Below are 20816 nucleotides of genomic sequence, written 5' to 3' on the forward strand. Positions count from 1 at the left end.
AAAATATAGGGAAATAAATTATAGAGATACCCTAAACTATTAATTTTTTTTATTTAAAGTGTTTAGCATGGTAACCACTGGAACTAAGCTGAGACTAAATATTAATCCTGTAGCCTCCGTGGCGCAATTGGTTAGCGCGTTCGGCTGTTAACCGAAAGGTTGGTGGTTCGAGTCCACCCGGGGGCGTATTTCTTTTTAGAGCTTCTTTAAAACAAAACTAATGTTTCTACACTAAAATTAATTCCAAAAATTTAATGATCTAAAAAATTTTGATCCTGCCAGCAGTCGAACCTGGAATTTTTCACCCGGGGGCGGCAGACTTAACTTTTTATTTTATTTAAGTGCATTAATTTGTTTAGTTTCTGTTGTTTTAACTTTGATCTATATGGTTTGTATGCCCTTGCAGACGGTATTATAATTTCATTCAAAAGTTTAAAACGCAGTGGTGTCTTACATACAGGTCAGCGGAAGAGCGTAGGCAGAGCACGAGAAGAGCAGTATAAAACTGCAGTCGTCACACACACACTGATAAGTTTAGCGTGCAAATTACTCACACAAAGAACTTTGAGGATTTTATAGTATTTGTGCACACAACAGCTGTAAAGTAAGCATATTCTTTATCAACTTCCCTAAATGAATCGATGTAGCTAAGTTCCTTTTTAAGCACAAAACTTTCACGAAAGTCTTCTGTGTATTGCAGGTAGTACATAGGTAAGTCGGAACCGGATGGAACGGTTTGATGCGACTTTGTAGTTTAAATCATTAAAAAAGGCAAAAAAATAAATTTAAGTTTTAAGACCGTTCTCAATCATATAGATTTTTGGCATCAAGTTGAGGGCTAGATTTACTTCTATTCTAAGCCGAAAATAGAAAACTATTATTTGGCACGGTTTATGCAAGTGCCTCCGTGGCGCAATTGGTTAGCGCGTTCGGCTGTTAACCGAAAGGTTGGTGGTTCGAGTCCACCCGGGGGCGAATACAACTTTTTGTTTCATATAATTTTTTTTAGACGCATTGGCTTACGTTTCTTTCCTTCTTCTCTACTTCATTTTAAGCTATTTGTTTTGTGTCATTAGCGTAAAAGCAGTAACAGATGGGAAAACCAATTTAAAAATGTATACTTTAAAACAGCGACCGTACATATATGACAATGCGCGGAAAGTGACAGTGTGCCATTGATCAAGAACGTACATAATTTGTAAGATCGAAAATACCTCCTCTTCCCTTTTCGCAAGAACTTTTGACAGACATTATATACATTCTGTATTGGAATAAAAACAAAAATGTTATTTCGCCCAACGTGGGGCTCGAACCCACGACCCTGAGATTAAGAGTCTCATGCTCTACCGACTGAGCTAGCCGGGCAATATGACGCATATATGAAAATATATTGATCTTAGTTTTACGACTTAGACGAAAAGCGATATCAAAGTCTTCTAACAGTTGTAGTCCAAAGAAATTTACAGATTTTTTAAATTTGTTTGTTTTTAAACCAACAAAAGCAACCAAAAATCTGTTCTTATATGATTTCTTGTATTTGTCTTTTTTACTTTAGTAATAAATATTTCATAAGAATGTTTAAATTTGCAAACAATTTCGGAAAGACCTGAATGGTCACTTCAATTAAATCTCAGTTTTCGGGGTTTCTTTCAAATAAGCAAATGTTATTAATTTAAAAAAAGGCTTTATCAAATCAGCTTTTTTAAAACAAAGATTAATTTTCACAACATAAATTACAGACATTCAAAAACTGCCAGCCCTGCTTTTAAATGTCGAATCGTTTTATTTTGCAAAATAATATAATTTAAGAATGAAACTTAAAATACTAATAAGTATTTAGAGCAACTGTATAATCTTGATTGATCGTTTCACCTACTTAGACAACTAGGCAGAAGCTCGGTGCTGAAGTGTATCCTACATCGATCGTGCAATGCCCGGCTAGCTCAGTCGGTAGAGCATGAGACTCTTAATCTCAGGGTCGTGGGTTCGAGCCCCACGTTGGGCGCATTTTTTGCACAAATTTGAATGAGGTTATTATGAGGTTAAGTATTTCAATTTTATCCCAGAACTGTATTTTTCCTTTCGCTTTGCTAAAGAATGTGTTTTTGTAAGACAACACCAATCTTTTTAACCTTGTTTGTCGCAGTCATACTACTGTGGTGGCAGTGGTATACTAAGTGTTGTTATGTAATATGGAAACAACAATGTCAAACATTTGATAAACAAACATTCAATAAAATGTCCCTAATGAATCAACGTAAAATTTTCGATCAATATAAACCTATAATTTTATTGGAATTCGAATTTAATTAATATTATTATTACTAAAAATCTATGTTGCCAATATTTTTGGTTTAAATTTACCTTTTTATTCGTTCTATTCACAATGCAAAAGCCCATCTGTCTGGATTGTAGGGCACATAAAACCGTCTACTGGGCTGATTATCTGCGCCGTCGTCACGACTTCCTTTCTTCCCCTGATGCTCCTGCTCTACTTCTTCTGCATTTTTTTCTTTTGTTTCCTTTCGCACATTGTTTCGTTTTAATATTTTATAGCAAATTACTTGGTAGCGGCAGGGCGGGGGACCAAGTGGTATTGTTAAGCTCCGCCCCTTAAGGCCTTCGGTGCTTGGATCCCCTTGCATTGAGGTAGGCGCGTTTTTTATACATCATTGCCATTAGAAAACAGTAAATGGGCTAAAGCTAGACAATGGATTCCGCCGCGCAACCCAGAAAACAATTACCGAGCTCAAAACCAAGGAAAGAGACAGCCGATTCGGATAGGAAAGTCTAATGGAACAAAAAGGAAGTTACAGATGTTACGAGATACCGGGGAACTGCACTTCGAAGAGCGTCTAGACGAAGCTAAAAATAAATCAATGTTTCGGCTGCCACGTTTGCAGAATTCCCAATGCGTTTACGAGAAATTTGGTTCTTTGGACACCAACAAACGCATTGCCCGGCTAGCTCAGTCGGTAGAGCATGAGACTCTTAATCTCAGGGTCGTGGGTTCGAGCCCCACGTTGGGCGAAATTTCTTTTTCAGTTTTTTTTTTCATCTTAATTTTTGTAGTTTCTTATAATATAAGCACATTAGTCGAGCGGATTCAAATTTTTTAAGAAGCATTTTAAGAGCGGAGCGCGCCGCTAAATTGTGTTTTCCTTTCACTCTGGCAGACCGTTCTGAAATTTTACATTTCCTATATATATGTACATATATCAGGAATTGCAAATTATAGTTACAAGATTAGAAGAAAACTAACTCCAAAAAAAATCGTGAAAAGGACTAATATTTTTGAAGGAGTTTATTTGTTTAATCTAGCATATATTTTATTTTTTGTCAAAAAATGAGCAAGTGAGTTATTTACGATTAGCATCAACAATTTATAAAACGATAACATATTTCTTTATGGGGTAGAATATGTCTTCTTTACGGCGTTGCAAAAATATAAACCCTCTGGGAGGATCTAATAATATCGGCATAATATCACCTTCTTTTTAAAGAAATGCTATTAAAAGGCAAGGTCAATCATCCTATTTTACTAAAAATAGCTTTCATTGAATAATTTAAAAAAAATTTTTGTTTAGTTTACCATAAAATAACAAGCGGTCTAAGATGACTTCTTACTTATAAGCATATGTATGTAAATTACCATAAGCCCTAATAGAGGTATCAGAACGATCATAACCTCTAGTTCCAGTTCCAGAGAAATATGTTTGTTGCTGATGGTCGCACAGCCCGGCTAGCTCAGTCGGTAGAGCATGAGACTCTTAATCTCAGGGTCGTGGGTTCGAGCCCCACGTTGGGCGAAAAATTTTTTTCTTGCAAACTAAATTGACAAAAAATTATACTTTTTATTTTTTCCTATTGCTTATATATGTTTAACCCGCTATCAGAATTTTATTGTTCAAGCTCAAAGGGCCCATTAGCTCAGTTGGTTAGAGCGTCGTGCTAATAACGCGAAGGTCGCGGGTTCGATCCCCTCATGGGCCAGAATATTATGTTTTTTTTTACCCATTAGTATAAAATAGAACATACATACAGGTGGACAATTCCAGGGTTTGGACGCGACAATATTAATATTCCAAATAAGTGTGAAGAAGTAGGCGTTTTTGATTTTTAATTTTTGTTTAATCATCTCTATGAATGGTAAAAAAAAATAAGCTAAATATATCCAGTAACTTCTTGGAGTTATAAAAAAAAATACATCCCAAAAATGGAACAGCAATTTACAAAACATGATAAAAACACAAAAATCTGCGAATCTGGGTAGAGTTTTTGCACATCCTTTTTTCAGTATACGTAGAGGGTGCTAGCATTCATCTAAGCAAGTTTTATTGAACATTTTCAAAAGTTTTTTTTTTAGTGATTTGAGATTTCGGACGCAGCATGTTGCTACTAAACAAAAAATTTAAAAAATTTGTTTTCCCGAAATGATGCAGGGATCGTCATAAAAAAATGTAGTTCTGGCCCATGAGGGGATCGAACCCGCGACCTTCGCGTTATTAGCACGACGCTCTAACCAACTGAGCTAATGGGCCATATGACGCCATCTTGTTTTGAGGACTCCAAGCTAAATGAAAAATATGTATTTTGAGTAAAAATGATAACCAGAAATAAAATTTAATGTGTTAGATGCCCCTATTCTCTTTAGGGACTCCAAGGAAAGTGAAACAAAACATTTTGACTAAAAAAGATAAACAGAAATATATATTAAAAAGTTAGTTGGCCCATGAGGGGATCGAACCCGCGACCTTCGCGTTATTAGCACGACGCTCTAACCAACTGAGCTAATGGGCCACATGACGCCATCTTGTTTTGAGGACTCCAACCAAAATGAAAAATATGTATTGTAAGTAAAAATGATAACCAGAAATAAAATTTTATGTGTTAGATATCACCTATTCTTTTTAAGGACTCCAAGGAAAGTGAAAAAAACATTTTGGTTCAAATAGATATACAGAAATTTATGTAAAAAGTTAGTTGGCCCATGAGGGGATCGAACCCGCGACCTTCGCGTTATTAGCACGACGCTCTAACCAACTGAGCTAATGGGCCTAAGTGAAGATTTTTTGTTTAAAGGACTTTGTTAAGCATATATAAAGTTGGTTCGGTATCAAAATAGATAATAAGAATTCAAAATAAAATTAGTTGGCCCATGAGGGGATCGAACCCGCGACCTTCGCGTTATTAGCACGACGCTCTAACCAGCTGAGCTAATGGGCCCACACAATACCGTCGGACAGGGGGTCCAGTTCGCGTGAGCTTAAACTTACCCTTAAGATTCGTATGGTTTGCCCTCCACTCCTGTCTTTAGATGTGACTTAGTTTCTTATTATTGCACTTTGAACCGATCGCACACTCCTGGGAGTTATCACTGAAATGAAGATGCAGAGGAAAAGAGCTTTGTAAAAAATGGAAAACAACCAAGTAGGTACTGAGAGGCCGGAAAATGCATCAATGAAACGTGTTTTCACACACGACACAAAGGCGGAGGATGAGAGAACTAATGAAGAAGTAAAAAATAAGTGAGACAGAGGCAAAAGGAAAGATAATGAGAGGAATGTATGCCGCGTAGATACAAAATAAAGCGATATGAGGGCTCTGTGATGGAACGACCCGACGCAATAACTTTTCAGTGGTGTAGGTTATGGCGAGCAGCTCCCCCACTTCTCGCACATACACAAGCAGACATTGGGGGTGGGGGCAGAACTTCAATAGGCCGTTCCGTCCCGTCCGACAACTTGCAATTGTCGAAGAATGAGAGTAGAAACAGGCAGACGGCGCAAAGGCTGCAAGAGATGGAAAGCTAAAAATGTTGCAGAATTGCAACGCAGCTGCGGCAGTGGCAGCGGCAGAGGAGGCCGGATGGCGGACGGACAGGCACAAGCATTCAGCCTGATGTCAGGGGCATGAAGTTGCAATGAAAATGAAATTGCAAGCGGCCCAAAGACAGGCGGGATATTTATACGAGACTGCATCGGTGTGAGCGCCGCACATTATATTTAGTTGCGCTAGTGTCTGGTTCTACTACATTCTATGTGGCACTTTTTAGATATGTATCTGCGAGATACATTTCAGACAGACAGAGAACACGTCGAAACCTCTGCCTCAGCACCATTCTCTGCGCTATTTTCGCTTTCAACGAATGTCCGCTGAAGGCTCTGATGGCAAAGTTGCAACCCAAAATGGGCGTCCATATCTTTTGACCAGCTAGACTTGTTTTCCGTATATACAAGTTAATGAAGCCTAAAATTTAGAAGAATATTTTAGAGAGAATAGTCTGCCTGCACTTTTCCAAGTTTCGGATTCTAGTCCTTTGTGTAAATAGAAAAAAAACATGTATAATTTTGTCCAAATAGATTTTTAAGAAATTGTATGACATTTAAAACCAAAGGGTATTGGTAAAAATATTATCGTTAAAAGATCATCATAATTAATTAAAACACAGAATAAAAACACAAAAGATTTGCGATAACATCATTGTTGTTTTTTTAAAGTTATTAATTACTTTTCTTAGTGACCTTTTAGTTAAAAACAAAAGGGAATAGAATATAAACTTAAAGTGTATTAAAGAGCTTAACAGTTATTTATTTTTTAAACTTATAATTATTGAAGCTAAGAATTTATTTGCATTAAATTTTGTAACATTTCATCGTTCATCGAAAATTACTTGACTATCTCCATACATTCCACCTGCGCGTGGCTTGTTTCCATATTCTTCATAGTTCCGACGGCAGACCTGCATTAACAACATTAACTGATTCGCTAAACGAGTTAACCGCGACGCCGGCAGTGGCAGAGTCTTCTGCGAAGGCCTACAAACTCACATTGGGAAGGAGATGGGAGGCAGATAAGGGGCGGAGAGAGAGAAAGAGAGAACCGCAAGCACTTACCAATACACACACGGGCGTATGTAAATGGAAAGAAGAAACGACAGCTAAACAAACAGCAACAAAAAGAACCAAGCAGACAACTATGGCCACAAGAAAACAAAAATAAAAGAAAAGAAAAGAAAAGGGGAATCAACAACAACGACGACGGCGACGGCGTCTGCTTGCCCCAATCTTTTTGCTTTCGGAATTACGTTTTGACTTCTCTTTTGGGCTCCAGCCGAAGCAGACGATGAAAACAAAAAAGCATGTGAAAAACTGAATAGGCGAAGCGCTGAAGAGAGCGAGAATATCAGCAAACGGCCAAGATGCAAGGGAGACGGATGGCTATTTTTTGTTGATTTACGGATTTTTAAGCTGCAACGCAACTTACCGGAGCTGAACACAATTTTTGTTTACTCTTGCCACTCTGTGTTTGCAATTTTTCTTTGCACACTCACTGAAACACATACACCCACGCACAAATCGTTGGTCCGCAATTCTAGCGATTATTTTAGTAGTAGTTTTTACCCAAAGGTTACGAGCCACAACGTCGATTGACCTTAAAAAAGTTGTTTAAACCTCAAAACACGCACTTTTCTGTTCCTTCCCTTCATCGCATCGGAAGTTTGGTCTTTAATTGGTTGCCCCACAACCATTCGCGATTACCGCGTTTGGAATCTGCACAGTTCGAAAGTCAACGACGAACTGAGACCAACTGATTTTCTCCCTTGCACGCTTTTTGGTTCGCTGCCGACGCTGCGTTGCACAGTGGCCGATTTAGCAAATTTAGCCAATTGTATTTGGTAGCATGCTAACTAAATTTGCAATAGTTTTTTAAATCCAATAAAAAATGTTGCTAAAAGTCAAAAGCAAATAATAAAAACAAAATTTATTTTTTTTATATTTTGTGATTAAGTATTTTGTGATTTAATTTTTACAAAAAAAAAAGCAAAACTAAATCCAAAAAATTTTTAACAATTTATTCAAAATAAATAAAACAAATATACATTCTTTTTATCGATTACATGAGAAAATAAATGACTTTGTATCGCGACAAAGGTTATTTATTTTGACACTGGACAATATACAATAACAATAATTTTTGTAACACAAAAAGTCTTAAGCCGGATTCGCCCGGATAACAAAAAAAAATCTCAAAAAAATGTATGTTACCACTAACACGAACAAAATCATGTCGCACATAGATTTTTTACTAAACACGTACCAGTTATGTTTCAGTTAAAAAATCATTGAAAATATATAAACGCCAACTTTTACGGTGCAAGGCAAGCACATTCAAAATGCGGGAAAAAATTAATACAGGCAGCATACTATCGTAAGCTTTGCCCCGCTCACGACTGCTTTACTATAGATAGAAACTATATATATACACTAGAATAATTATTATTGGCGCGGTGTTAGTTTTAAAGGAAATATTAAATATCAACAATATTTAAGTTTTTATTTTTGAGCTTTTTATCTGTCAGATTAGCAGAATTGACCACTGTGCGCTTGCGTCGCTGCAGGCTTTGTTCTCGATGGGGGTGGGTGGAGTTGCATTTTGTTCAACGCATTTCGATTTAAATGCAAAAAGCTAGCCCAATATTCTTTAAGAATGGATTTTTTATATAGGACCTGTTCAAGATAAAAAAACTGTCATTTGCACTCATTTGTTCAAAAAAAAAATATTCTTTTACTCCATACATCTATTATAAACTTTTCCAATTTGGTCAAGTCATTATTTTCCAAACTTTTAAATATGTCTATATAAAACTAGTCTAAGTATATAGAATTTTGCAATGAAAGTCAAACGTGAATTATTTTTTAGGCTGAGATGAATAATTTGAATAGACAAGACTTTAAATAGTTTACTTAAAATTAAAATTCACAACGTTCTAAGCTTGTTTAATGCACTGCTTTGACTTAAGAGTCGATAACAAAGTGTTCAAGTGATTTAAAGCTTCTCTTTTAAATATTAAGACTTTGCCAGCCGGCTGGCATGCGGTCCTGTGGCGCAATGGATAACGCGTCTGACTACGGATCAGAAGATTCCAGGTTCGACTCCTGGCAGGATCGGATTTTTTAGTTATTTTTTTGTTACCTTAAAATTAAAATGTTTATTAAGACTTAATAATTTGTATTACAAATAATCATATAGTAAATAAAATAATATTAATACTTAAATATGAACGTTGATGATATGTAGCGAAACTGGGCATTTCGACCACCAAAGAATATGTGGTCCTGTGGCGCAATGGATAACGCGTCTGACTACGGATCAGAAGATTCCAGGTTCGACTCCTGGCAGGATCGACTTTTTTTTATGTCAAATTAATTTAAAACCATTATATTAAAAAAACAGGTTTTGGGAAATCTGTAACGATGCTTTGATTAAATAATTACCTTGTGTAATGGGATCAACGTTTTTCGTGGCATTTCGCCTTTTTAATACAAGCGAATGAAGATAAGTCATATCAGAGTGATTCGATTATCAGATACCCCTTACTCAGATCACTTCCAGTATAAAGCCGCGGAAAAACAATAGAGATGCGGCGACACCTGGCTATAAGTCGCCAGAAATATATGATTTCACTAGAATACTCTGTATTCCAATTCCTCTTGTCCGTATAGATTTTAAGGTTTCGACGTTCATACGGACAGACATGGTAAGATCGCTCAGTATAATCCCAAATAAGAATATAATTAAGCCGGAAGTCTTTTTACCTGTAACATAAGTCTCAATGAATACAAACAATATAACCTTATAATATGCAATTAAGGGTATGATGTAATTAAACAAAAGTTATGTCGGAAGGGGTAAAAAGAATTGATTTCGCCCAACGTGGGGCTCGAACCCACGACCCTGAGATTAAGAGTCTCATGCTCTACCGACTGAGCTAGCCGGGCCATGATTGCATCGTCGAATATTACTAGTATCAACTTGTGGGGTTGTGTTTTACTAAAACAGAAAAAGCTTTTGTCATTGAACTTCTTTTAGACTTTCAGGCCACGAGTTCAAACATGGTCCTGTGGCGCAATGGATAACGCGTCTGACTACGGATCAGAAGATTCCAGGTTCGACTCCTGGCAGGATCGAATTTTTTTTTTCCTTTTTAGAAAAGGTTTATAAATGTGGAACTTCGTAAGCTTTAACGCTTTAGCCAAGACGTTTTTTAATTAACTTATAATCAAAAAACGCTACATTCGAATGCCTGGACGTAGCGAAAAGAAGCAATTGTAACATAACTTGCAGTAAGGCATATTTATTGATGTTAGTGAACATATATCTTTGAACAATTCTGAAAAGTTTTGATCTGTAAAATTTGGTACGTCGATAAATATAAATTATTCTCTACCATTTCTACTTATTCTAGAACGTACAACCAAATTTATAATATATTTTTTATTCGAATTTTAAACTGATTTTTTCCTTTTGTTTTGGAACTAAAAGTAAAATTTGGTTACTTATGCTTTCAGCCAAACAACTCAGTAACAATACACGAGCAATTATCAAAAATAAAGTATAGAGGTGATAACACATACTAGCTAGAATATTTAATTCAGTTTGCTTGAACACCAGTAATACTGGTCGGCGGAGGGGTGTTTCCTCGACGCCTGCTTCAGTCCAGCAGCGCACGCAGACTCGTTCAAACAAAATCTGAATTTGATTCGCGATTCATTCAATTGTTGCAGTGTCATGAGCCCTAAGCAAAATTGCTTTAAAAATTTTCGCCTAGTCAAACAATGAATGGCAATTTAAATACCCTTATCATGAACTGGGTGTAGATACACTAAAAAGGATCGAATGGTTATACCATTTATAATTAAATATACAAAAAAAAAACACACTTATTTTTAGTTAACTGTTCGATTTTGTAAAGCTTTCTTCTAAAAACTTGTTTTTTTAAACATAGATTGTCGTCAATTTTATTATAGTAATGTCAATGAATTTCATAGGTAAACAGATTTGGTTTAAAAAGGTTTTTTGCATAGAAATTTTTTTCATGTTCTTAAAAAAATAGTATTGGATTTCAAGCTTAGTTGCAAAGAATTTTTTTAGAGACAAAAAAAAATGCAACTGAGAATAAGGTATAAGGGCTTGGTGTTTGTTTTTCTGAGTGTTGACAGCCTTTTTGATAAGCGCTAACATTCAGTGGTATTGGAGCACTTACGCTTTGCCTGTATCCCTATATTATATGGTTGCTGCTGCCGGAAAGCTTTGGTGATCGTTTAAAAGCGTCTACGGAGGGAGGAATTCAATAGTAACTCCCGGCAGTCGAAGCTTCCAACATGTCGATCGAGCTACTGCTTCTTCTCGCTACGTTAGCGATCGTCTTTTGCATCTGGCAGAGGCGGACCTACTCCTTTTGGAAGCGCCATGGCGTAAAGTACATCAATCCACTGCCCGTTCTGGGCTGCACCCGTGAGTTTTTGACCGCACGGGTGCCGTTCTTCGAGCAGATCAAAAAGTTCCACGAAGCCCCCGGTTTTGAAAACGAACCTTTCGTGGGCGTGTATATGGCCTATCGTCCGGCTCTAATAATTCGAGATCTAGACCTGATCAAGACGGTGATGATTAAGAAGTTTCAGTACTTTAACAATCGTGTCCTGCAAACGGATCCTCACAACGACGCCCTTGGCTTCAACAACCTCTTCTTTGCTCGCAGTCCGGCGTGGAGGGAGTTGCGCACAAAAATCTCCCCAGCCTTTACCACGGGCAAGACCAAGCAAATGTATCCTCTGATGGTGCAGGTAAGTACAAGAATAATTGTGGATTTTTGTAGTTCCCAAACTAAATATTTTTTCCTTTTGTAGATTGGAAAGAACCTGGAGGCCAGCGCCGAACGCTTGGGCAGTGGATCGTGCATCCAGGTCAAGGACCTTTGCGCCCGTTTCACAACTGACCTGATCGCCACCATTGCCTTTGGACTGGAGGCAAACGCTCTGCAGAACGCCAAGAGCGAGTTCTTCTACCACAACAGGGCTATTTTCTCGATGACTTTAGGCCGGGCCATTGACTTCGCCATAATATTCATGCTGCCCTCCTTGGCATCGATAGCACGTGTGAGACTCTTTTCAAAGGAAACCACCAAGTTCATCCGTAAAAGCATTAACTACGTCCTGACGGAACGCGAGAGGACTGGTCAAAGGCGGAACGACTTGGTCGACATCCTTTTGGCATTGAAGAAGGAGGCTGCCGCCAATCCGGAGAAGTTTCAGCAGGCCATTGATCTGGACTATTTGGTGGCGCAGGCGGCCTTTTTTCAAACAGCCGGCTTCGAAACCAGCTCGTCCACAATGACTCTAACACTTTACGAGCTGGCCAAAAACGAGGAGCTGCAGGATCGCCTCCGGCAAGAGATCACTGAATTTTTCGGCGACGAAGACCATGTTAGTTACGAGCGCATTCAGGAGATGCCCTACCTGTCTCAGGTTGTTAACGAAACACTGCGCAAGTATCCAATCGTGGGCTACGTAGAGCGAGAGTGCTCCCAGCCAGTGGAAGGAGAACGATTCAACCTCGCGCCCTTCCACAACATGGAACTGCCGGACGGAATGCCCATCTACATGTCCACTCTGGCCATCCATTGGGATCCACAGTACTGGCCGGAACCGGAGAAGTTTGACCCAGAACGCTTCAGTCCTGAAAACCGCAATAACCTCAATATGGACGCATACATGCCATTCGGCGTGGGTCCGCGCAACTGCATCGGCATGCGATTGGGTCTGCTGCAGTCAAAACTGGGTCTTGTGCATCTTTTGCGGAACCACCAGGTGCACAACTGCGAGCAGACCATTAAGAAAATCGAGTGGGCTCGGACTAGCCCGGTTCTTGCATCCAAGCAAGAAATCGTCCTCCGGTTGGAAAAGGTTTCCGGTTAGTGGACTTGACAAGGGAGTTTGTTGATAACGTAGATGCATTATAAATATTGTTGATATTAAAGGAACTGCAATCTAAAGAAGCAACAGGTCACAGCTGTACTTTCTGGCTATTTGGGAATCTAATTAAAAACTAGGTCTGTGATTAGGCCAGTTTTAATTTAAATTCAATTGTTATAACTTAATTTTAATCTTTCCAAATTTAATTTGAGTTTAAAATCAATAATTTATTTCTGATGTGAATCAAAGACAAAGACAATAAATGTTTAATTTTATAGAAGCAAATGTTAAAGTTCTCGTTATTTCCGTGTAAAAATGGATAAATCCGGCATAGCATTTTATAGCGTCCTACTCCCCCCTCTGAGTTACATACATATGGATGTATGTATATATCAATGACAAACTTGTTTAAGTTACTTTTGACAAGGAAAGTGTTTACACAACCGCTTAACCTTCCCTAAAGATGGGGACAACTTCATTCCAGTGACAAGCCAAGGACGCCCTGTGGACAATTATCCTTGAAGGAAAATGTCATAATAGCAACTGGCAGCATACTGCAGCTAAAGCATAAAAAGTTTTGCTCACTCGATGGCTAAAAAAACTTCGACAACGGCTGTTGAGTCCTGAGAAAGGACCGCTTCATGACTTGCTGTTGCTATTGTGACTGGCTACCCACATACAAACACGCCGGCACTCATTCACGCTGAAGCACTTAACGCACTTAATGCAATTGTCAATTTACTCAGTCCTCGTTATGGGACTGCGAGTAGAACGGTGGCGGAGAGGGCAACGCCTAATGAGCGGTTACAAAAGTTGGGATGGATTACAGCACGAAATGGGTGTCTAGAAGTTGTCTGATAATACATGACTGGTGGCTTAAATTGTTGCTATTCAACATTTGAAACGGGATTTAAATATAGTTTCAAATCTGGTTTTAGCACTGGCTCGATTTGGAATTACATACATAAAAAAAAAGGAAAAAGAGGCAAAAGTCTGTAGCACTCAAAAGTTTTGATGCGATTGTTTTCTTAACTGATGTTAAATAAATAATGTTTATGATATGAAAACTATTAAAGTTTAATAAGCAACTTAAAATTGTAGGCTTTACAGTTATTGTTAAAAAAAATTGAATTAATTGTAACCGTCATAAATCCTCTACAATGGTTTTAAACGTTTTTCTTTAAAAATCAATGCTAGAAATATTTTTAGAATAATCAATATCAAATTGAAACCCGTTTTTTTGGATTTTGCGCTTTAAAAAGCTATTTTGATTGCGTTAACAAAAATTCGGTACCCACAATCTAGAGAAGTAGTAAATGTATTTAAACGTATTAAACATAATTTCATTAAAAACAAGTGGATGAAATAGCTTTGAGTATTGATTTGAATATGCTGGTCAACATTTTATTAAGATTGCATTAAAAATAATATAAACGCGATTAACAGTTGTGACAAAAAGTTGTAACCGAGGCCAACAACACGCGGTGTTCCCAAGCGGTCCCCCATCTAAGTACTAACCGCGCCCGACGCTGCTTAATTTCGGTGATCGGACGAGAACCGATGTGTTCAGCGTGGTATGGTCGTTGGCGAATGTCGCAGGGCTAAGCGTTGGACTTATACTCTAATTTCCTGTGCTGCCTAAAGAAACATAGCCTATTGACGAATAAATAATTTTTATATAAATGAAAAGGTACTCACCACAAAAAAATTCAACAGTCAGAGTATTAATTTTTTTTCCCACTTTGAGGTCCAGGAAGCTATTTGTGGGCAGATTCAAATTCAATACACCGATTAGTGAAATTTACCACACTAACGTATATATTTGAGTAGCACAGTGCAAAGTTTTAACACATATATAAAGAAAAAAATTCTATGTTTAAGAGCATGTTAACGTTTTGCACTAAGAATTATGATGTTGAAAGGTATTTAATTTAAATCCTTTAAGAAAACATTCGAGTGTGTAGTGCAGCTTTTGTATATAAAGAATAAATCACCACATCACGTACAGTTTCCATATAGGGCATCAAAAATTTACGTGCGATGCGATGCTACGTGAAATAAAATGACATCAAATTTAATGATAAACTGCAGTTAAGCCAATTTACAGTTGACTTGTTCTAAGGGTGCCACTGCAACTGCCACTGACAAGGGCACTGGCAAATGCGTGGCACGCAACTCAATGACTTTGGACTGACCTTCGTGTTGGGATTTGCAAGCGGCTTCTCTCCCCCTTTCGTATTGGAAAATCGCGTGCGACTTTTTTATCCGAATATTGCGTAACTTTTGCCACCTTTCGCGGGAGTGGCTTTTTCTTTCGATTGAATTGCAGCTCATCCAAGTCGAATCGAACAAGGAAAGCCACTCTGTTGGGGGAGATCCACCTGCAATCGCTGGCAGCTGACAGTGGGTCGTTACTGGCTTGGCTTGGCCATTAGTTTTAATTAGCCAGTGGCAGCCATCGAATAAATGTCTTTCTGGCAGATTACCCTAGCATCCAGCATCATAACTGAACTAAAACTCGGATAAAGCTTCGCCTTGAGCCAGAAATTGCATGCAAATCGACATAATATTAATAAACTCGCAAGTTCCGTAGCGTCCCCCTTTGTTGCTGGTTTTCTAATTAGCTGGAAACTTTTCACCCCTCCAAAACCTTTTGCTTGCTAAATCTGAAATTTGTTAATTAAGGAACTGGGCGCCTGGACGCCCCGACAATGTCTTTAGCTTTGATGGGGACATTTGGCGAAACAAGTGCATTAAAAATAGAACGATTTAATCTTGATGAAGCATTTGGCGGTACAGATTTGTCGGTCGTGTAGTACTAATTGAGCAATTCACCAGGTTGAAGAATTTGCCATGAAGTTAAGAATCATTCCAGGTGAAAACAAATGTTCGATCATTTCGCAACAAAAATTTACAACACAAAAACTTATACATGTTTGGCATTTGGCCAACAGCTAACCCAAAACCATTTACCATGGGCAAGGAATCAATTTTAAACCATTGGTGAAATAACTACAAATTAGTGGCCACAAAATACACTGTTGGTAAGAAGGTGCTATTGGAAAACAGTGTATTAACTGTCAGTTACAAGTATTTTTTTATTTTAAGCACAATAATTACTAGCGCTACGAAAATAAGCTTATGTTTGCAACGCTGGAATAATATTATATATAAATTAAATTAAAATGCTATTTGGTACTTATTTCCCTCTATTCAAAAGGGCTTCCGCGTTGAACAAGTTGTGGGAGCAACGATGAATATCCAAGCCATAAAACAAAGCTAAGCGTTTGACGACCTTCGCTTTACGTGCTGCGAAAATGTCCAACAACTGAAAGCCAAGCTCATTCCAGCTTGAAGCATAAATTAAGTTGAAGGAGGAACATCAGGAGTTGGGACACTCATTGGCCTTAGCCGAGGAACCTTTGGTGCATTTATCCTGCGTGACATTCTGCTGTCGGAGGGGTCCTTTTCATCTTGTCGGCGTCCTTTGCCCTCTGCATCCGCATCGGAGCAGCATTAGCCAACCAATTTAATTGCCATTTTTCCTTCTAACCAACCAAAGACAAATAACCCAAGCTAATAGATCATGTCATCTTGTCAACAAGTTTTACAATTTAATTGTGCGTTCAACATGGCACGACCAAGAACAGCTTAATTTGTAGCAACATTGAAAACTGAAAAGGATATGCATGGAATTGGTAAATTCTATGATATGTTATGATATTAATAGAAATTCTTGATTTAATTCTTTTATTGTTCGCGAGTTGCGTTGTGTCAAATACGTAATTTTCGAAATTGATCACGCAGCCCGGCTAGCTCAGTCGGTAGAGCATGAGACTCTTAATCTCAGGGTCGTGGGTTCGAGCCCCACGTTGGGCGACACTTTTTTTCTAAGATAATCTACTTTTTTTAACATATGATAAATTAATCCTAAATACATTTAATTAAGGTATCCAGATTAGACAAGTTTAAGTGAAAAACATAATACCAAAAATACATATGGAAATGTTAAAACGGAGCAGAATCATTAGAAAAACAACGTGTGATTTTTCTTTCATAAATCAGACTAGTTAGTGAATATGCATATCAAAACTATATCGAAAAGATGAAATAGAAAAGATAAACCATAAAAATGACGAACCATTAAATTACCTACAACTTTGAATTGTTGAAATGGTTTCTAGTTTTTTTTTTTAATGTTGCCAAATTGAAATCGCTAATAAAAAACATTTTTCTTCTTACAAATTTTAAAATAAGCGAAAAAAAGGGTAAATTGATTAGGAAATACAAAAAAATTGATTTTCGATCCTGCCAGGAGTCGAACCTGGAATCTTCTGATCCGTAGTCAGACGCGTTATCCATTGCGCCACAGGACCGGTTAAAATCTTCCAATTTTGTTTCCCTTTATGAGCAGCTGCCTTTCAAATGATAGTCTATTAAAACCAATGTGCTTCGGTTTTTGTTTGTTCTCCAAAAAAAGTGGAACAGACACTCGGTTCCACTTCAAACCAACTTTGATATCAACCTGTCAGCTGTTCTTCTGTCTACTCATTAATTTATTCAAGCTAATGGGCTTAAAACCAATGGCCTTCAAAATCTATTTATAAAGTCATTGGGAAAAATATATCAGGGTACTATTTTGGTTTCAAATCTAAACTAAAATATTTCTTTACTTATACAAAGATTGTTTTATGTAGCAAGTTGAAAAGTGAAAAGATGATGATTGCAATTGGTTAATTTTAAACTCTAAGACATCTTATTATTTTACTTTATAAATTTTTTTTCCAAATGGTATTTAATCCCATTCATTAGGAATTTTTTTATATTTTAAATAAATATGCATATCAAAATCGAATAGCTATACCAACTATTAAATCGATTTTTTGTAATGCTAAGAATTGCAAATTTTTTTAAATGTTACATTTTGTTGAGTCCTTTTTTATACAAAAGCAAAAAAAGATAAGAAAAAATAAAATAAAATTTACATTTCGATCCTGCCAGGAGTCGAACCTGGAATCTTCTGATCCGTAGTCAGACGCGTTATCCATTGCGCCACAGGACCTATATGAAAATGACTAAAAAAAACATTTTCACAAGCTTAAATAAATAGATAAACTAATAAGATATTCACTGATCTGATTATAATTATACCCTATCCCTGACAAAAAATGACCTTGTCTGCAATGCGAATCTTTTGTGCATTGTGGGGTGGCAGCATTGGCAAATGCAAATGCGAATCTGAATGGGAAGCCATTCACAGAAATCATATTACGCATACGCCCCACAGAACGTCACACTTACCACAATGTAGCAGAAATATTTGATTCTATGTCATTTCCCCCCCCCCAAGTTAAAGTCGAAAAAAAGAAATAGAGCGGAATCCTGCGATCTGTGCTTGCACATTTCGTTGCTGTTCAATCCCAGTGGGACTCGTAAACACTTGGCCAACAAGCAAACACACAGAGCACCACCAAAAGGAAATGTGCATCGAGATTGAATGGGGAAAAGTTGGACGAGGGTTTCGCTTTGGCAATTGGCAATCCTTGACCCGTCATAACGTCTTTTTTTCTCCCTCGTTTTCCCCCCAGCTGACAGCTGAGTTAAATGAGATATGCTTTTTACATTTTTTCGATAAATTTCCAGCACTTGCATTGGACCAACTTCTTTTGGGGGAAATGGCGGGATAAAATTATTAGCGAACGCAAACCTTAACATAAAAATGGCAAACGGATTTGCGCAGCGCTTAATATTGAGATTTACTGAGCAACAATATTTATGGGAAGCAGCAAGAAGCAAGCACGCTGAACCAATTTAGGGAAACTACTTAGTTGTACCCAGATTTCGCTGCTTATCTACTGACATTGATGAATGCCCGTGGCAATTAGTGCTTTGGCTATATAAGCGGAGCATTCTTCTTTGATTGACTCATACGAAGCAAGATGCGTTCCCTGTTCCTGATCAGTTTCCTCTTCGGCTTGGCTTGGGCCCAGCCGGAATTGCAACTCTCACCCACATCCCCGGCACCTGGTAACGAAACCGCCGAGGAGGCTGAGCAGGCCGAAGTGCCTGTTTTCTCACCTTTTAGCCTCCGCGATGGAAGGTTCGCCTTCGGTGGCTTTGCCAAGGTGAACTGGTTCCAGGCCCAGGCCACCTGTGCCGCCTATGGCTACACCCTGGTGAGCATCACTTCGGAGCAGGACCAGCGCAGCCTGCGCAACTTCCTCTTCACCTTCGCCCGGTCCCAGCAGGAGCTGCTGGCTGATCCCCTCTGGACCTCCGGCACTGACCTGGCCAGCTACAACAACTGGGTGTGGTTCAGCAAGGGTCGCACCATCAACTATCGCAACTTCCAGTACGGACTGCCCGGCGACCGAAGTGGAGACAGCAACTGCCTGGGTATCAACGGAATCACTGGACTCTGGATCAACGAGCACTGCTCGGAGCAGCGATATTTCATTTGCGAGAAGCGTTGTCAGTTCGACGACGACGTCAACTAATCTACATGACCAGTTAATTTTTGGTGTTGGTTAATAAATAAATCAGCAAAATATGTGCAATTAAAAAAATAGAATTTGAGTTTTTAAATTTGAAAGAAAAATAACAGCTTGGGTTATGTATCAATCTACTTTTGTTTGCAGATGGCATCGCCTTTTAGCGAGCTTTCAAAGCAGAAAGCTCTCGTTTATATTTGATTTTAAATGAACGCGGTATATGGTTTGGCAGCACATAAGTTATAAATCTGTTGAAAATTAAGTGTTCTTCTTACATAAAAAATAAAATTTAAAACTAGCCATTCAAAGGAAATTCAGTGTGCCATTTAAATTTACAAGTCTACTAAGTTACCAAATACTACCTTCCCTTTTAGTAAATCATATTTTGTTTGATCCCTTTAAAAAACTAGAAAACCGTTCATTCATTTGTGTTTGGTTTTTTATTTGCTTGTGAACTGCCTCCGCTCAGAGGTTTTAAGTTTTATTTTAAAAAACATATACAAAATTTTAAAATTCAAAACAGGACTTTTCGTCCTTTTATTAGCAGTGAAATTAAAATAGTTTAGTAACGAGTATTTTTAAGTATGGAATGAGATAAGGTATTTTTTTAATAAACCGTGGCAGTACTAATAATGACAACATCGAATTTATATATTCCTTTAGTTTGTACGTTTCTACTTGTGTCTCAGTTAAGAACATTCAAAAATGTTGTATAATAAGCTACTGATAGCATACCAAAAATTATCCAAAGAAGTAAGGAAGTCCCTCGGTTATTTGTAATTGCTTTTGTAAAATTGCTTTAATTTTTTGATTGAATTTTGTTAAGATCTTATTATTGGAAATGTTTTTCAATTGTAATTTTTATTTTTGCCTCTCAAGATAGAGTACTAGAGATATATTTTTTTGTCTAACGGTGTATAATTCAGCAGGCAAACGTTTTCACAGATGAAATAGTGTTTCCCATCACACGAAGCACTGTGCCAGGAATTGTCAGCTCCCAGGAGGAGGCAGGCATCTTTTCCACGTCGATCCGACCTGGGCTCTTTTCTGCCCCACTGTGCATAGGTCACGGGAATGCCAGTGCTCAGCCAGGTCCAGACATATCTTCGCTTTACCATATTTGTGGCGCCCAACCAGAAAGTCTTGTTTCCAATATTATCTTCTAAAAGCAGGTCAGAATTGAAATAGGGAAATTTAATCAGGATCAATCTTACCCTTCCTCTTTACATACTCAAGCATGAGCTGATGATGTTCCTCATTTCTAACAGTTGCTAGGACGGCACCAACACTATTGCATATTTGGTTAGCTTGAAACCAGTTCACCTAAAAACCGCAAATATTTATTTGAACACACATTTTGAAGCGTAGTAGGGCACAACTTAACCTCGACAAACGCAGCCACTGAAAAATAAGCATCGCACTGTTCTAGTGGATTGCACTTGGAAAACTCTGAGTTATTCGATGCTATTACCCACAAAGGTAAGCCACAGATAATGAACAATATGGTTAACATACTGAATAGAACTCCTCAAGAAACGAAGTCATTTATATGGCCTTGGTCATGACACAT

The 20816-nt window shown here is 37.9% G+C and overlaps 3 protein-coding genes and 19 non-coding genes across 23 annotated transcripts; 12 read left to right on the top strand and 10 right to left on the bottom strand.

Annotated features, from left to right (window-relative positions):
- Positions 1–112: 112 nt before the first annotated feature.
- On the top strand, positions 113–186 carry Trnan-guu. The gene has a single exon. It is a non-coding gene; the product is annotated as a tRNA-Asn (tRNA).
- Positions 187–901: 715 nt separating this feature from the next.
- On the top strand, positions 902–975 carry Trnan-guu. The gene has a single exon. It is a non-coding gene; the product is annotated as a tRNA-Asn (tRNA).
- A 317-nt stretch (positions 976–1292) lies between these two features.
- On the bottom strand, positions 1293–1365 carry Trnak-cuu. Its single transcript has one exon. It is a non-coding gene; the product is annotated as a tRNA-Lys (tRNA).
- Positions 1366–1932: 567 nt separating this feature from the next.
- On the top strand, positions 1933–2005 carry Trnak-cuu. The gene has a single exon. It is a non-coding gene; the product is annotated as a tRNA-Lys (tRNA).
- Positions 2006–2957: 952 nt separating this feature from the next.
- On the top strand, positions 2958–3030 carry Trnak-cuu. The gene has a single exon. It is a non-coding gene; the product is annotated as a tRNA-Lys (tRNA).
- A 706-nt stretch (positions 3031–3736) lies between these two features.
- Trnak-cuu lies at positions 3737–3809 on the top strand. Its single transcript has one exon. It is a non-coding gene; the product is annotated as a tRNA-Lys (tRNA).
- Positions 3810–3919: 110 nt separating this feature from the next.
- Positions 3920–3993, top strand: Trnai-aau. The gene has a single exon. It is a non-coding gene; the product is annotated as a tRNA-Ile (tRNA).
- Positions 3994–4467: 474 nt separating this feature from the next.
- Trnai-aau lies at positions 4468–4541 on the bottom strand. The gene has a single exon. It is a non-coding gene; the product is annotated as a tRNA-Ile (tRNA).
- Positions 4542–4726: 185 nt separating this feature from the next.
- Trnai-aau lies at positions 4727–4800 on the bottom strand. Its single transcript has one exon. It is a non-coding gene; the product is annotated as a tRNA-Ile (tRNA).
- A 184-nt stretch (positions 4801–4984) lies between these two features.
- Positions 4985–5058, bottom strand: Trnai-aau. The gene has a single exon. It is a non-coding gene; the product is annotated as a tRNA-Ile (tRNA).
- A 94-nt stretch (positions 5059–5152) lies between these two features.
- Positions 5153–5226, bottom strand: Trnai-aau. The gene has a single exon. It is a non-coding gene; the product is annotated as a tRNA-Ile (tRNA).
- A 3652-nt stretch (positions 5227–8878) lies between these two features.
- Positions 8879–8951, top strand: Trnar-acg. The gene has a single exon. It is a non-coding gene; the product is annotated as a tRNA-Arg (tRNA).
- Positions 8952–9115: 164 nt separating this feature from the next.
- On the top strand, positions 9116–9188 carry Trnar-acg. Its single transcript has one exon. It is a non-coding gene; the product is annotated as a tRNA-Arg (tRNA).
- Positions 9189–9709: 521 nt separating this feature from the next.
- Trnak-cuu lies at positions 9710–9782 on the bottom strand. The gene has a single exon. It is a non-coding gene; the product is annotated as a tRNA-Lys (tRNA).
- A 116-nt stretch (positions 9783–9898) lies between these two features.
- Positions 9899–9971, top strand: Trnar-acg. The gene has a single exon. It is a non-coding gene; the product is annotated as a tRNA-Arg (tRNA).
- A 1180-nt stretch (positions 9972–11151) lies between these two features.
- LOC108135968 (probable cytochrome P450 6w1) lies at positions 11152–13040 on the top strand. Its single transcript, XM_017256926.2, has 2 exons — positions 11152–11627; positions 11691–13040. The coding sequence occupies exons 1-2, from the start codon at positions 11166–11168 to the stop codon at positions 12756–12758; spliced, it is 1530 nt and encodes a 509-aa protein (XP_017112415.1). The 5' UTR covers positions 11152–11165; the 3' UTR covers positions 12759–13040.
- Positions 13041–14224: 1184 nt separating this feature from the next.
- On the bottom strand, positions 14225–14343 carry LOC121467705. The gene has a single exon (XR_005977776.1). It is a non-coding gene; the product is annotated as a 5S ribosomal RNA (ribosomal RNA).
- A 2218-nt stretch (positions 14344–16561) lies between these two features.
- Trnak-cuu lies at positions 16562–16634 on the top strand. The gene has a single exon. It is a non-coding gene; the product is annotated as a tRNA-Lys (tRNA).
- Positions 16635–17058: 424 nt separating this feature from the next.
- On the bottom strand, positions 17059–17131 carry Trnar-acg. Its single transcript has one exon. It is a non-coding gene; the product is annotated as a tRNA-Arg (tRNA).
- Positions 17132–17744: 613 nt separating this feature from the next.
- Positions 17745–17817, bottom strand: Trnar-acg. Its single transcript has one exon. It is a non-coding gene; the product is annotated as a tRNA-Arg (tRNA).
- Positions 17818–18668: 851 nt separating this feature from the next.
- On the top strand, positions 18669–19323 carry LOC108135956 (macrophage mannose receptor 1). The gene has a single exon (XM_017256906.2). It carries the CDS (start codon positions 18695–18697, stop codon positions 19250–19252), a length of 558 nt encoding a protein of 185 aa, XP_017112395.1. The 5' UTR covers positions 18669–18694; the 3' UTR covers positions 19253–19323.
- A 717-nt stretch (positions 19324–20040) lies between these two features.
- On the bottom strand, positions 20041–20774 carry LOC108135962 (macrophage mannose receptor 1). Of its 2 annotated transcripts, none has more exons than XM_017256916.2 (3): positions 20631–20774; positions 20461–20569; positions 20041–20405 (listed from the first exon to the last, which is right to left on the bottom strand). In XM_017256916.2, exons 1-3 carry the CDS (start codon positions 20757–20759, stop codon positions 20134–20136), a joined length of 510 nt encoding a protein of 169 aa, XP_017112405.1. In that variant the 5' UTR covers positions 20760–20774; the 3' UTR covers positions 20041–20133. The 2 variants fall into 2 exon arrangements, with proteins under 2 accessions (XP_017112405.1, XP_017112404.1); XM_017256915.1 differs by having other exon boundaries at positions 20055–20408.
- Between the last annotated feature and the right edge of the window lie 42 nt (positions 20775–20816).

Source organism: Drosophila elegans, unplaced genomic scaffold (assembly GCF_018152505.1).
Source record: "Drosophila elegans isolate 14027-0461.03 unplaced genomic scaffold, ASM1815250v1 contig_520, whole genome shotgun sequence".
NCBI lineage: Eukaryota > Metazoa > Arthropoda > Insecta > Diptera > Drosophilidae > Drosophila > Drosophila elegans.